At 50.9% G+C, this 13,875-nt stretch overlaps 1 protein-coding gene across 1 annotated transcript in view; it reads left to right on the forward strand.

Annotated features, from left to right (window-relative positions):
• The first annotated feature begins 1,071 nt into the window (after window positions 1-1,071).
• AP1G1 (adaptor related protein complex 1 subunit gamma 1) overlaps window positions 1,072-13,875 on the forward strand; it is a 390,402-nt gene continuing 377,598 nt past the window's right edge. The window contains exons 1-2 of the mRNA XM_086945529.1: window positions 1,072-1,208; window positions 1,439-1,493. Of these exons, the coding sequence (XP_086801655.1) occupies window positions 1,075-1,208; window positions 1,439-1,493 (189 nt within the window). The 5' untranslated portion in view covers window positions 1,072-1,074. The remainder of the gene's footprint in view (window positions 1,209-1,438; window positions 1,494-13,875) is intronic.

Consider the following 13,875-nt stretch of genomic DNA (forward strand, 5'->3'; position numbering starts at 1 on the left):
CACCACTAGGTGGTGAGTGAGGGTTTTCTTACAAAAGGAATAATTATTCATCCTCTTGGAAAACCTTCAGCCTAACTTCAGGTGATACTCCTCCATTTGTTTTCTATAACCTTGATCAGGGGAACAGGAGTATTCCCCGTCCACCACGGGTGGACACTATCCCTTGCTCTCCCCCTTGTTTTTCCGATAGAAATTCTTTGACCCCCTTTAAAGGACCCAGCATTGGGCCTCAGTGTCTCTTATGGCGACTGTCTGACACAGAACTGCAGCTTCAGCTGTCTAGTTTGTGCATTACACTGCTTCTGGAAGCTTTTCTCCTCACCTGGCCAGTATTGAGACCTTCTCCCACTATTCTATGGGGATAGATATGCCAGGGGCAAGGGCAGCTGTAGGGCGGAAAGGGTCTACTCTGCTAGCTACCCCACATTTACCTCAGCCACACCCTATGCAGATTTGCCATAGATGACCTCCTGCCTTGTCCCAGGCCTGCTCCTCATTCTGAAGGTCTAGTCTCAGCTGGCCCCACAATGGCGGTATGGCGCTCTGACTTATGTTCTGGATGCCAGGGATCTCCAGATACAGATGTTGAGGGAAAGGTGAGAATGCTTTAATTTGTATATATGATGTGATTATGCAAAAAGACAAAAACCAATAGAAAGAAAATTATTCCTCTGCAGTCATAATTTAGTCACATGTTTGAGGTTAGGGAATGCTTGCATCCAAAGATGTCTTTACTTTTTGTTTGTTTTGGGAGTTGGGGAGGGGGGGGGGGGGTGGCAGGAAGCCCCTTCGGTTATTTTTATGCTCAACTCTTCATTGTGGAGGCTGACTGACTATGGCACAGAGTTGTGCTGTGTTTTGCCTGTGCCACTCAATGTTGTATATTTGGTACTAAATTAGTGACTTACTCTGCTGGTGTGAACAGTGGGAAGTGGCCAATCTACTTGGTGCAGAGCAAGCTCTGCTTTAAGTAATAGGCATCAGCAATATCTTATGTTCAGTTTTAATAGGCATGTTAGTGATGCTATAAATGCGAGGGGAATGATGTTTATTTTCTTTTATTACAGGCGTGCAATGGAGTTGAGTTTTGCTCTAGTAAATGGAAATAATATTCGTGGAATGATGAAGGAGCTGCTATACTTTCTGGATTCTTGTGAGCCAGAATTCAAATCAGATTGTGCATCTGGGATTTTCCTAGCAGCAGAAAAGTAAGAACTGTGTACCTTATTTGCAAATCTTTGTGTCTCCCTAGCACTGGATCATACACATTCACCCTCACAGAAGATAGCAGTTCTTAAAACCAAAAGTCACAAACAAAATGTAGCCTTTCTTGATACTATGACCATGAAGGAACAAATCTTGCTTGCTGTTCCATCATCTCTGCCTAGGATTTTCCAACATTTTCGTATTAGTTAACATTTGTTTTCTTCCTTTTTAGATACGCTCCTTCCAAACGATGGCACATAGACACTATTATGAGAGTTTTAACAACGGTAAGTTATTTACTCATCCTATTAAGTTCAGACTTATATTTTTATGTAATACCGGGAATATATACAGTACAAGTGTAAACTGTCATCAGCCCATACCTAAATAGACAAGCATTGACATAGCCAGTAGGTCTTGCCTTTGGGACCTTATTAGTATTTAGCCATGCAGCTCATTATCCTGGGTGAATCATAAATAATCGTAAATCATACGCTCTTATATAGCGCCTTATCACCGTAAGGTCTCAATGCGATTGCTTTGGGAACCCGTCCTGGTCTTTCCCTGCGAGATTACCCCTACTGGGCATCCCCAAGGTGAAGACCAGGCATCCCATCGCGGTGGGGCCGTAGTGGATATTAAGCAAGCTATTGCCCAGAGTTGCAGAGTGTGAACCCAAGATTAGAGTAGGCATCGAGTCCGTGACATTATGAGCTCAAGACCCTGCCGCGTAGTGAATTGAACCCTGGTCCCGGGTCTGACCTCTGCATCAGGGTCTACCTCCTCTAACCGGTGAGCCACACTTCTCCACATGAAACAAGGTGGAACGGAAATCAAGATGGGGGAGACACTGTGTCACAGAGACAGTGGTATGGAAGGAGCCTGCAAAATCAAGACCGGTAGAGGGTCAGAAACAGGTAGCAGGAAAGAGGTCAACCAAACCATGATGTGAAAGAGAGAAATATGCTCTGAGCCAAAGTGGGACAGACAATCAGAAGTAGAGGATGCCATAGAGATAAAGGCACAGGCAGGTAGGGGCCTGGAGAAAAACAGGGCCTTAGATAGTGAGAGTGACAGTACTGGGAAAACAGAGAAGAACAGACCCAGAGAGAGAAACGGCCAAAACGATGGCAGAGTGACATAGATATATAATGAAAGACAGACATACAGGCAGAGGGATGGGCACAGACAGACATGGGAGGAGGAAAAGTGAGGGTCAGACTCACAGCCCCATTTGTTCTCTCGTTCAGTGACTTTTACTGTAAGCAGATAATTCCATTTAAAGCATCTACTAAGAGCTGAGGGTGAGGAGAGGTTAACGTAATGTATATCCCTTTACCGACGGCTAAAGGCCCTCCTAGAGCAGCACATGCACGCTGCCTAGGCAAGACCTAAAATAATATGACTACAAAGAATAGACAACATTTTTCCATGCTCACTAAGGTTTCACCGTAGGAGCTTCCTTCAAGAAGAGGCAACATTTACGATTTAGGGTAAACGGGTATAAAACGTTTTCCTCTGAATAATTAACAAATACCTCAAAGGCTTGTTTTCCCGTTATGTTAAAGATAATAAGCAGATTGGTGTGGGTGTGTGTATTTTGTCAACCGACTAGCGACTGCCATGTTTTTTTTTTGTTTTGTTTTAGTTCTAAATAGTTCAACTGCTGTTGTTGCGACAGCCGACACACCAAGGTGGCGGCTAATCTGTTCACCATCTAGCTCTGCGGTACATACAGAAGTAAAGCAGGTGGGGGCGTGGCAGCCTTAGGGAATGAGTGGATGCAGACATCCATATTGGATCTGCAGTATTTCGTAGCTTGGTCATGTTCGCAGCAATCTTAAACAAGCATTTACAATGCAACGATTTCGCTTTTGAAAAAGTTAGAGCTTTTGGTATTGCTTTTGACAAAATTTCCTATATTTGTTGTTATAGAAATCTAGTGAGTAAAAGGCATGTGGTGTGCCCACACCTAACTGGGTCCATTAGCAGCAGTGTTTCACTGGGATCGCGGTGCCTGCTCGCCCTTAGCTGATCGTAGGCACGCATCTGCACATAATGTTGACCGTGCACAACAGGCAGCGTCCCCTGCCTCATTCCAACAAACGATCCTCTCGAGTTCGGGGGCAGAGACTACAGGGCTGTAGGGTGCACCCTTAAACCGGTCCCGCAAGCAGCAGCAGTGTAGCCCCCTGCCATGTATAACCTTCCACGTACGGCGGTGAGGGGAGGGCCAGAGTGAGAAGAGTACCAGTGACAAAGGTTCTACGTGTGATTTGGGGCAAATTTCATGTTAGCTCATATGATGGCTACAATCACTGACATAAATAAACATCTCCCCCGCTACTGCAGAAATTGTGCAAGTAACTTGTAATGTTTTCATGTATCAGTATGTTCCTATTGTGAAGTGCTGACACCTTCGGGTAAAGAAAACACATAAATAAAAATTTTAAATGAAATAATTAACACAATAAAGTCAGTGTGGCGAGGTGAGCTCGAACCGCCAACCATTGCGTTCACAGACGAACGTGTTAACTGATAACGCTAACTGAGAAGCGTTAGCATGCATACGAAAGTTAAGTCCAAAGACAAGGGATGTTGAGCTGAGGCCGAGCCTCGAGATGAATTCCCAGTTCAAAACCTGTCAAAATTAAATTGTACCTGCAATTACAGCAGGGGCCTGCCCATGCGAGCATCAATAGCATTAGCATGCCGTGATTAGTCACTGTTGTTGTAGGCAAGCAGGCAACACATTTAAAATTCTGGGCGGTATGACCCCGAGGCCTCATCGACGCACAGCATGCGCTCGAACACTGAGCTACCTCCCCCCGTCTAACGTGTCGCGGGGAAAGAGAAATGTTGCCATATTCAAAACATAAAACAATGGAACAGGCTCAAGAAGAGGCTAGCACTGCTAAAGATACATAATCATTACCCCTACACAGAGCAGTAGGAAAGGCCGAGGCCCGGCTCCTGCCTGCACGTCAGCCACGAACAAATGATCAAAACATGCCGCCCCCCCCCACAAAAAACACCGCCCACCGCCGCAATGACGTTCTAAAAGGGGCGGAGAGCGAAAAAATCGCAGGAATGCCCACGAATCTGCTCCGAAAATGACGGACAGATCTCTCTTCCAATGGCTAACCTCCATTTATGGAGCTAGCCAATGGAAGAGAGAGGCGGGACAAAGCCCCATACTGTTCTAACATAAGATTTTGCCTGCACAAGCACTGCTGCGCAGTGCTACGCCAGGCGAAACCTAAAAACGTTAGATAGCTAGTCATGCTACACAGTTAAAAAAAAATAAAGCATAGTGGGCCTCTTACCCAAGCCGCATCTCCCCGGTGGGATGGCTTTCAGTTGAATGGGAGACTGTCGCTCGAAACCAGCAGCACGGTTTGAGACAATAGGAGCGAGCTAAACTCCACATTCTTCCCTAAGACAAGTACATTCCCGGTGTGCTGCCGTGCACCGAGCTTGTGTGCCGCCTTGTTCCAAGGCTCGGCCATCTTGGAGTTGGAAGAAGCGTGGATGTGGTGTATTTCTTTCTGTACGTAACAAAGAAAGCTTTATTGCTCGGTTGCTCACGCACACTCTTGTTGTTGTATTTAAATACCGATTACCTGATTTCTCCCAGATAATCCAACGTTAATTTGAAAATTGTAATATATTGTAATTGCAATTAGGAAGTTCAGAAAGAGGAGATAATGGACAGTACAGTAGAAACGTCCCACGAGTGGTGCATGCGCGGCCAAGTGGCTGCGAAAGTGAAAGCAAACAAGCAGCAGTTGTTTTGAAGCACTCATGCTTGTGCTTGCCTCTGCTTTGCGGGAGCGAGCAGCGGCGGCGCAAGAGCCATATGTTTGCAATTAGCACGCACGCCGCTGCTCACTCCCGCAAGTTGGATGTCAGCACAAGCATGAGTGTGGGGAAAAGGAGCAGACCGATGGTTAAAGGCCCTCCTAGAGCAGCGCATGGCGCGCTGCTTAGCCGAGACCTAAAAATGGGGATTGCCATTAGGTATGCAAACATACTGTTGAGAACGCTCATCAGTTTCATTTAAAGAAGGTTTGTGACTACATTGAAAGAAACCACCACAACCCTACTTACAAGCACACCTCTACCATAGAATCGATGGAAAACGTCCAGGTCAAAAACATTAGGTTATAGGATACGGTCCGTAGATTCATATGTGAGCTACATCTACCCCATGTACAAAGCCGAACAGACTCGTATCTAATTTAACCACATATTGACAGTCAACATATTCATAATACTGAATGGTTCTCTGATAGGTCAGGCCTCATTGTGCAGCATGTATCTGATAGAGTACAGGCGGGAGACTGGATCTGGAAAATTTTCTTTGCCACAGCATCTCTGCATGGCGGGGGCGGTACCACGTGACTCCGCCCTGACGTCCCGGTGGGCGTGACGTCAGCAAGGTCACATAAGCGCCCCCCCCGGCGCACTGACGTCCGTTTCCTTCTTTTCCGCGCGCAAGCTGGATACGAATCGAGTCCCTGACCTGTTTTCAGGCCTTCTTTTCACGCTTTTGCGTTGAGGAACAGTGTGTGAATGCCTTCGGGCTAAAAGACGTGAACTTATTGTATGCGTCAGATGTCGGCGACGGACCCTCACCCCATTTGTATGTGGTGTCTGAGTAGCACCATGATTCTATGGACTGTGACGCTTGCAAGCATCTGAAGCCGAAGTCCCGGCGGGAGCGCCGGATGGAACTACTTTTGGCCTGCTTGTCCAGGTCGGTCTCGTCACCGCGTCAGTCCCCTTCCTCGGAAGGGTCCAGAAACCGCTGATTTAGACTACCGCATCGTCCTTCGCTGAGGCCCCATGGGCGTCGCTCGCCCACCGGTAAGTCTTACAGCTTGTCACCGAGGCCTGGTCCACGTCCTGCAGAGGGAGCGGGTTCCCCTCGGGACATGCGGCCCGCTCGTCGCCACCCTACCCACCGTTTCCTGGCGTCGGGGCGACTAGAGCCCAGATGGAGACCTACGCAACGGCTCTGCAGGCTTCCTTGGCCACTCCTCCTCCTGAGATGTCCGCTCATTCCTTGCCATGTGCGGGGCCTTCCGTGGAGTCACCGGCGGCTTCGACCCCGGTGCCGTCGAGTTCGGCTTCAGGGGTTGGGGGTGTGGCATTGTCGAGGTGCGGCTCTACGGGGTTTCCCTCTTTGACCCATGGCGCCTCTGCCTCGCCGCAAATCCCCATGGGTGTCCCTGTGGTGTCGCAGGAGGTCGCCGGGACTCACGGTTTGTCCCAGAGTCCCCCTCGGTCCTTTGGACAAGTGGCTGTCTTACCAGAGGCCGAGGCGATGCCATTCCGGCGCCAACGACTTTCCTCCGGCCCTGGCGGCGCAGCGGGTGGTGGCTCGGGCCCAGGGTGCCTCCCCGGGTAACTCTCGACCCTCTTCGCAGACTGCTGCCTCGTCGCAGGTCGAGTTGCTGCCGTTTCAGCACTGTTCTCTAGCCGCCCCGGCTCCAACACAGCCCCATTTTCCTAGGACTCAAGTGGTGGTGGAGGTCGACTCTGCGCCCCCAGTGACCTCTTCAGCGCCGATCAACGTCACACAGGCGTATGTGGCGGACTCCACGTTGCTGTGCTGGCGTCGGGTGATCGACTTGTCTCCAGAGGTCCCCTCCTTTCCGGAAATTTGTCATCTCCTGGTCTCCTCTTCTCCGGAGACGTGATGCAGCGTCATTGCATTTTCCCCTGCGTCTTCCAGGGAGCGCTCTTTGCCATCTCCGCGACCACAACACTCGGACCCTCGCTTCCTCAACTCGCTGTTGGTTGCTCCGCAGGCTTCTCCACCTTCCCCGGTGGCCCATCAGGCCCCCCACTTGTCCGTGGATCTTCCACTAGTCAGGGGCTGGCCGTTTCTTCCTCAAGCTGGACTCTGGGATGGACAGCTTAGTTTACAGGGAATTGCGTTCTCCCCCGCGACGCCCTACTGAGGCGAGTGTAGCCTTTGTCCGGGCCATTTCGACGGCCGCTCGCATTTTATGAATGGGTAACCCTGTCACCCCATTCCCTATGAATCATTTGTTAGAAGTTCTCCCTCAGGGCTCTGGTGGAGGGGAGCTGCTTCTTCCATTCGAAGCTTCGCTCCACAATTCTCTTCTGGGGGCCTAGGGTGTCCTGTCACGGGTGATCCGGTGCCTCAGTCGCTCCTGCACCCCCACTGTCCTGCTCCGCACGATCCAGTTTGCCTTTCTTTCCACCCTTCTACACAGGGCCCTCTCCTGCAGACTGCTTTTCCTTCCTTGCCTTCAGTATGGGTTCCTTTGTCAAGGGAGGCCCGGTGGTTAGATTCACGGGGACGTAATATCTTTGCTTCCTCTAGTGCTGTTTTGTGAGCGCTCAACACCCTTTGTGTGTTGGCCAGGGCTACCTCCAGCCTGTGGGATTCTGTGGAGTCCCTTCTGTCTCGCGTCTTCCACGACGGTGTCCACGCTGATCTGCTGTACCATGTGTTGGATCGCCGGGTGTTGGCCGCGTTTATAATCTGTTCGGCCTTGGATGTTGCTGATGCTCTTGGCTGCGCTATGGCGAGTACGGTGGCTCTCCACCGCCATGTTTGGGTGCGGGTGCTGTTTTTCCAGAGAATATTAGAGAACATCTGGTTGACTTGCTTTTTGATGGGGCTCTTTTGTTTAACACCCACGCGGACTCGGCCATTCAATGGCTCCTTGCGGGGCTCCGTCCTCCCCCTTCGCAAGCTTTGGCTTGTCTATGTGAGAAGTTGGCCCGATATATGATGTTCACTAGTTCTAGTGATCACCTTGTATCAGTCCAAACAACCCTTATGGTAATTGGTTGTAAGTCAACCTTATAGACCAGCTATCCTAATGGTAGCATGGACAAAGCAGTCTTAGGCTAAACTCTTTTGGCATGTGAAGCCAGCTGTTTTACCACATATAACCCCTTGAATACCAAATGAAAGGACACCACACAGGTAGTTATGAAAATAAACAAGATATTTATTAACTAACATACACCTCTGAACTCTTTTTATGATCAGAGGGCTAAGCACATGACAAGACTCTTAAGAAAAATGTTAAGTTGCACAAATTACAATGGTGCCCTAGGGGCACGACAAACCATATACTAAGTAAATGGTATTAGGAAATCGATAGAAGGAATGGAGCTGTCCAGAGGCTGTAGGATCGCTGGGACTACACTATCCTAACCTGAGGTAAGTAATAGGAGGCCCACGGGACGCGTGTGCAGAGTGTGAACTCACACGCGAGATGCGTAACAAAGTCAATGGACAGTACAAATTACGAAAAGGTAAGTATTAGACAGTTCCGTTTATCTAGGACTAAAACGACTGGAAATCTGGACACTAGGAGAGTCAATCTACCCTTGAGCACCGAAATGCTCTCGTTACCTCACCCACGTGCTGCGGGTGCACAGGTGTGAAAGTGTGTCGGGTTTCCGCGTTGAAGTCTATGGAGCCTTGAAGAAAAGATGCTGCAGGCGACCAAAAGGAAGATGTCCGGAGCGACCCAAGGGTGGATAGAGGAAGATGAAGACCTGAAAGCAGAGGGGACAATGTTCACAGTCACTAGCCAGTGAATGGAGTGGAACCAGGAAGGAACCAGATGCTGTTGTCGCGATCAGGTGAAGAGTGGACGCTTGACTCTGCAGCCACGTTGACCAGGAGGTGTCTTGGACGACCAGGATGGAGGCACGAGCTGTCCCACGCAGGCTCGCGGTGTTGGTTCCCGATTCGGCGTCAACAGGCCTTGGCAAAGACAACCCTCGCGGTGAGTGGAAAAGGCGTCTGGTGCGGACCAGGAGGGTCCGGGGTGCTTCTCCTTTGCAGGGAAGCAGGGGCCAGTCTGGAGCAACCAGACCAGCGGTGTGGATTTCAAGGATCGTCGTCTAGGAGGCCACTAGCCAGCCGGCAAGTGACCAGACAACGCGTCGCGCAGCAATCAAGAAAAGGGCCCCACGCAGATCTCGTGGATGCTGGAGGGCTTATCTTCTGTGCAGGAGCTGCTCGGGGCTGGGGCTTCTCAATCCCCAAAGCACTTCATCGAGGATGTCTCTGAAGTCGTGCTGGAAGCCAAGTGCAGTTTCTCCAATATAGCCGGTCTCACGTGTCTCGTCGCACCCACGGATCTCAGCTGTGCTGTAGATGTGGGTTGAGGTCGGAGAGGTCTGGAAGTCCGGGTCTCGTCGGGCTCTGAAGTCTGGATCTACTCGGGAAGACGACAAAGTGACCCGCTGGAACACTTGATGGTGCCTGCTTGTGCAGGGTGGTCACTCCTTGGCCACAAGGGAGATTTCTTCAGTCTTCTGTGGAGCATAACGTCGAAGTCCAGAGTTTCTTCTTGTAGAGTTTCAAATCAGGATTAATCTAATTTGGAATGATCCTACCTTTATTCTCCTAAATGGGGCTGTACTATGATTAGGTCCCTCCTATGGGTGGGACCAGGAAGGGAGGTGGTTACACCCCCTATCCTTTGTCCGGTTTCGCGCCAGAGCTGGGGCTGGAGTGCCTCAGCAACTGGTTTGAACCTGTGTATGCACAGGGACACCTTGTGTGCCCCAGGCATGTCTCATTCCTTTCAGGCCTGTCCTACCTAATACACAAAATCCTGTCTTGGATGGTGCTAGCACCTCCCAAGGCAGGAAACCCTTTGTCCAGGCCTCCCTCGCTGGAAGGACTCCCAGCAGCAGGAGGTCAGACTTGTCTGTGGTGGCAGCATCCATTTTTTGATGCTGGGGCTCGAGTTAACTTTAACCGGGGTTCACAGTTACATACATGCTGTGTCCCTCTAGAAGGGTGGAATGCTACCCCCGTCACCAGAACTGGCGCGGGCATAGTATTCCTATTCGTATGACACCTTACTCGACATGTTTTGATAATGCTATGCCAAAGTTAGCAATAACCGCGAGGATTATAATGCACTTAAGAGTATATGGTATAGTGTTATCATGGAAACAGCTAAAGGACTTGGTTCCAAAAGCTGCAGACAGGCTCAGCTCATGCTAGAGCACCATCTCTCATAATTCCAAGCACTCTGCCTCCAGGATTGTTAAGGCCTGCCATAGGATTGACTTATAGGAGTATGTGTGTCCATTTTAGGGTTAGATATAGGTATACTATATCTAAAGCAAAGGGTGATTACACCACCTTGCCTCAGCTGATTGATCAGCCAGTTGTGTCAGATTTTGATGGCCAGCCAGGGGTTGCATAATGCATGCTGCAGCCCCTGGTAGGCCCTGGGTGCACCTATGCCCTAGGTACCTAAGGTACACTGTACAGGGGCTGATAAGGTGACTCAGTGTCCAATTAGATATGTACCTAAGGTACATGGAGTCCAATTTAACAGAGCAGGAAGCCTGGGGTCCTGAATAGCAGGATCCCAGGCCAACTGTCGAAAACCAGCAAAACACTAGGCAAAAAGTTGGGGGCAACCATAGTCAGATACCCACCTTCCTACAGTCTGTCCTTAGGTGCTTTATGGGAGGCGTTTATCCTAACCTTTTCTTTGGGCCTAGTGTTTCGGTTGGCCCTTCTGTGTGTTCTGTGTAGTTTGAAGTGCTTTCGGGGTCCTTAGGGGTGCCCCTCTGTACTGTTGGCTGCTGGTACAGCCTTTTGGCGTGGTTTTTTGGCTGATTGATAAGTAGTCTGTGGTTCTACCCGCAGGTCCTTTATGTTCTTGTCCTCTTATGCGGGGATTTTCCCCAAAAGGTGTTCCCATGCTGTGTTTGGGACGTGTCATACCCTAGATGGGGTACTTGTAGCTATTGTGTAGCTCTGTCTTGAGTTGGAAGGCTGTGGACACCTTTTCGGGTTTCTCGCCTTTCCTTGCGTCACTGTACTCCGCTGGTGCGGTCTTTTTTTGTGTTAGCGCAGCTCGCGCTGCTTCAGGTTCTGTGCTCTCAGTATCTGCTAATTCGCCAGACCGGCTTTGGCATGACGTCTACGGCATTGTGCCATGGTGTTTCCACCTTCTTGTTCTGCTTTTCGGCCTGGTCCTCTGCCTTGTGTTTCAGGGCGGCTAGGATACTCCTACTTTTCCCCTGTGTTCTGGTTGACTGGCTTAGATTCGTCCTATATATTTCTCCTTTTTCTCTTCTGGCTGGTCCGACTTCTTCTTGTGGGTTGGGTGGTGTCTCTGGAACGGTCCTTCCCTGGGGCTTGTTCTGGAGTTCCCTGGCCTCTGCCTTCGTCTTGCGCTTGGCTTCTGGGTGCACTGCTTCATGGTGTTTGCCAGCTGCTGGCTGCGCACGCTTGGGCATTATGGTCCACCTCTGTGGGCCATTGCATGTGCCCTTGTGCTCCTGCCCTTTGTTCTGTTGGTGCTTTGCGCGACTGTGTCTTTCTTATCACGCCTACGATTCTTGGCCGTGTGGCCATTCCGGCCTTGCCTGCTGCTTCGGGGCTGATGCCTGTTCGGCTGTCCCCTTCGCTGGCTATGTGTGTAACTTCCTGCGGCAGGCTCTGCCTCCGGTTCCTCCTCTTCTCCTTGGAGTTTGGGATGGTTCTTTTTCCTTGGTACTCCTCTGGTTCTGCCTATCCCTCCAGGGTTTTCTGACGAATGTCCCTTGTACCTCGGGTAGGCTTGGGGTATCCTGACTTTCCCTTCACCTTGTTCCTGCATCCTTCTGCTTTGTGGGGGCTGGGCAACCCTTCCTGTCCCAGTGACACATCCCGTGTTGGGGGCCCTGTGTTTCTTCCAAGCTTGGGAGATTCTCTCGCAGGCCCTCCTCCCTTCTGGGTATGGCTAGGGTATCTATCCTACGTTAAGGAATCTGCAGCTAGTAGTCCCTATCAGATGTACCAGTTACTTACCTTCGGTAACGGTGTATCTGGTAGAGACCGTTCTAGCCGCAGACTCATTTACGACCCGCCCTTCCTCCTTCTTCAGCTTGGTGGTCTGCACTCGTCTCCCTCCGGGTGGCTTGTCTTCTACGAGTGTCTGCTTCACTTCCTCCCTGACGGGATGCTTCATTCTGTTCAATTGTTCCACCCCTTCGTTGCTGGTGCAAGGTCAGTTGGTTCATGTATACTTCTGCATCCCTACACCCTGGTTTTCTTCCAGTGTGAGGGCCTACTTTTACTCTTCTTCCCTTTAAATTGCTTCAGGTTTCTGATTCCTCTGAGTTGGGATCTATTGGCTGTACCTCAGCCTTTGGTTCCTTCCAGGGAATGCGACCCTCCTTGATGGTGTTGTCTTGGGGTAATTTGCCGTTACTTATCTGTTACGGATTTGTTGCCCTTCACTGTTGTGGATTGTGATTGCAGACTCATCTGCTATGATGTTTGTCACATGTTTTTTTCCTGCCTGCAGGGAGGATGTCGCCTTAGCTTTGCGAGGTTGCTCCTCAGAGCGGTGTTCTGCTCTTTCACTGCTATGGCTTTCTGTGCCTTGGTGCCTTGGTGCCTGGCACTTTTTCGACTGCTGCTGGTCCTCACCTTTCGTTCCTCCCCTTTCTGTTTTATCTGCTTTTTTGCACACTGTTCCTATAGTCTCCACAGTTTTGTTTGTAATGGCTCAGCGTTGTGGAGCAGGAAGGGTTCTCCGAAGAAAACTGACATCTGAAAGAGACACGTTAGTGATAGATTCCTTACCTTAGAATATCCTTAAGCATTAGACTGGATCCGGAAACCTTTGCGTAGCTATACCCCTGTGTGTCGGTAGGCCTCGTCCGCGGCTCCACGTCCGTCGTCGGCGTCGTTAGCGCCGGAATGACGTCGCAAAAGTACTTAGAAGCCGCCCTCGCGCGCTGACGTCAATTTCTTCTTTTTTCCGCGCTAGCTAGCGCAGATACGGAGAAGCTCTACCCCTTAGTAATTTTTTTACTAAACTTTTTTGATCTTTTGATCTGTTTTTCTCGAGTCGTTTGACTCCTACGGTGCCGGTAGGGATGCCCGGGTTCAAACCCTGCTCCAAATGCAACCGACCCCCCATCGCCGGTGTCTTCAGTGTCTAGGCCTCGACCACGACTACCGAACCTTCTCCAACTGCCGGGCCCTGACGTCTAAGGCTAGTCTGGAGCGGTCCCTCAAGCGGCTTGAGCTCTGGCAGTTGGCCTGCGCCGTTCAAGTTCCCGGTCCCACAGGAGGTCGAGGGACCGGTCGCAGGGTCGGAGCCCTCGTAGTTCCGAGAGTCAGCATCAGTCTTCGGGATCAAGGTCCTCAGGTAAGAGGCATGAGAGGTCGGAAAGGCATCATCGTTCTTCCGACCCACCCCGACGCTCGCACAACGAGTTCGGGTGACACCACCCACGCGGCTCCGACTGAGTCGCGGGCGTCGCAACCTGCCCCATACCTTTCGGTCCCTGGGCACGATGCGACGCCAGAGGAGATCGAGCGGTACCTCATGGCCATGAGGTCTCTACCTCCTCCGCCGGGCTCCGTGGTGCCTTTGGGCCTAGCGGTCCCGGCTGGGAGGCCTAGCTGGTCGGGTGCTTCGGCTCCGAAGCTGTCGGGTGCTTCGGTCCCGGCGCCGCAGGCCCTTACTGGATCCGGTTCCCTAGCCGGCCCCTAGGGTGTCGCCGGGGGCGACGCTGTCCCTGATCCTGCCTTCGGTTCCGGCACCGGAGCGGCGCCGCTCTCTACGTCGTATGGAGAATTTTACTTCCACGAACCGACCCCATCCTTTGAACCTGAATTTCAGTTGATGGGTGACGAGG

Source organism: Lissotriton vulgaris, chromosome 12, assembly GCF_964263255.1.
Source record: "Lissotriton vulgaris chromosome 12, aLisVul1.2, whole genome shotgun sequence".
NCBI lineage: Eukaryota > Metazoa > Chordata > Amphibia > Caudata > Salamandridae > Lissotriton > Lissotriton vulgaris.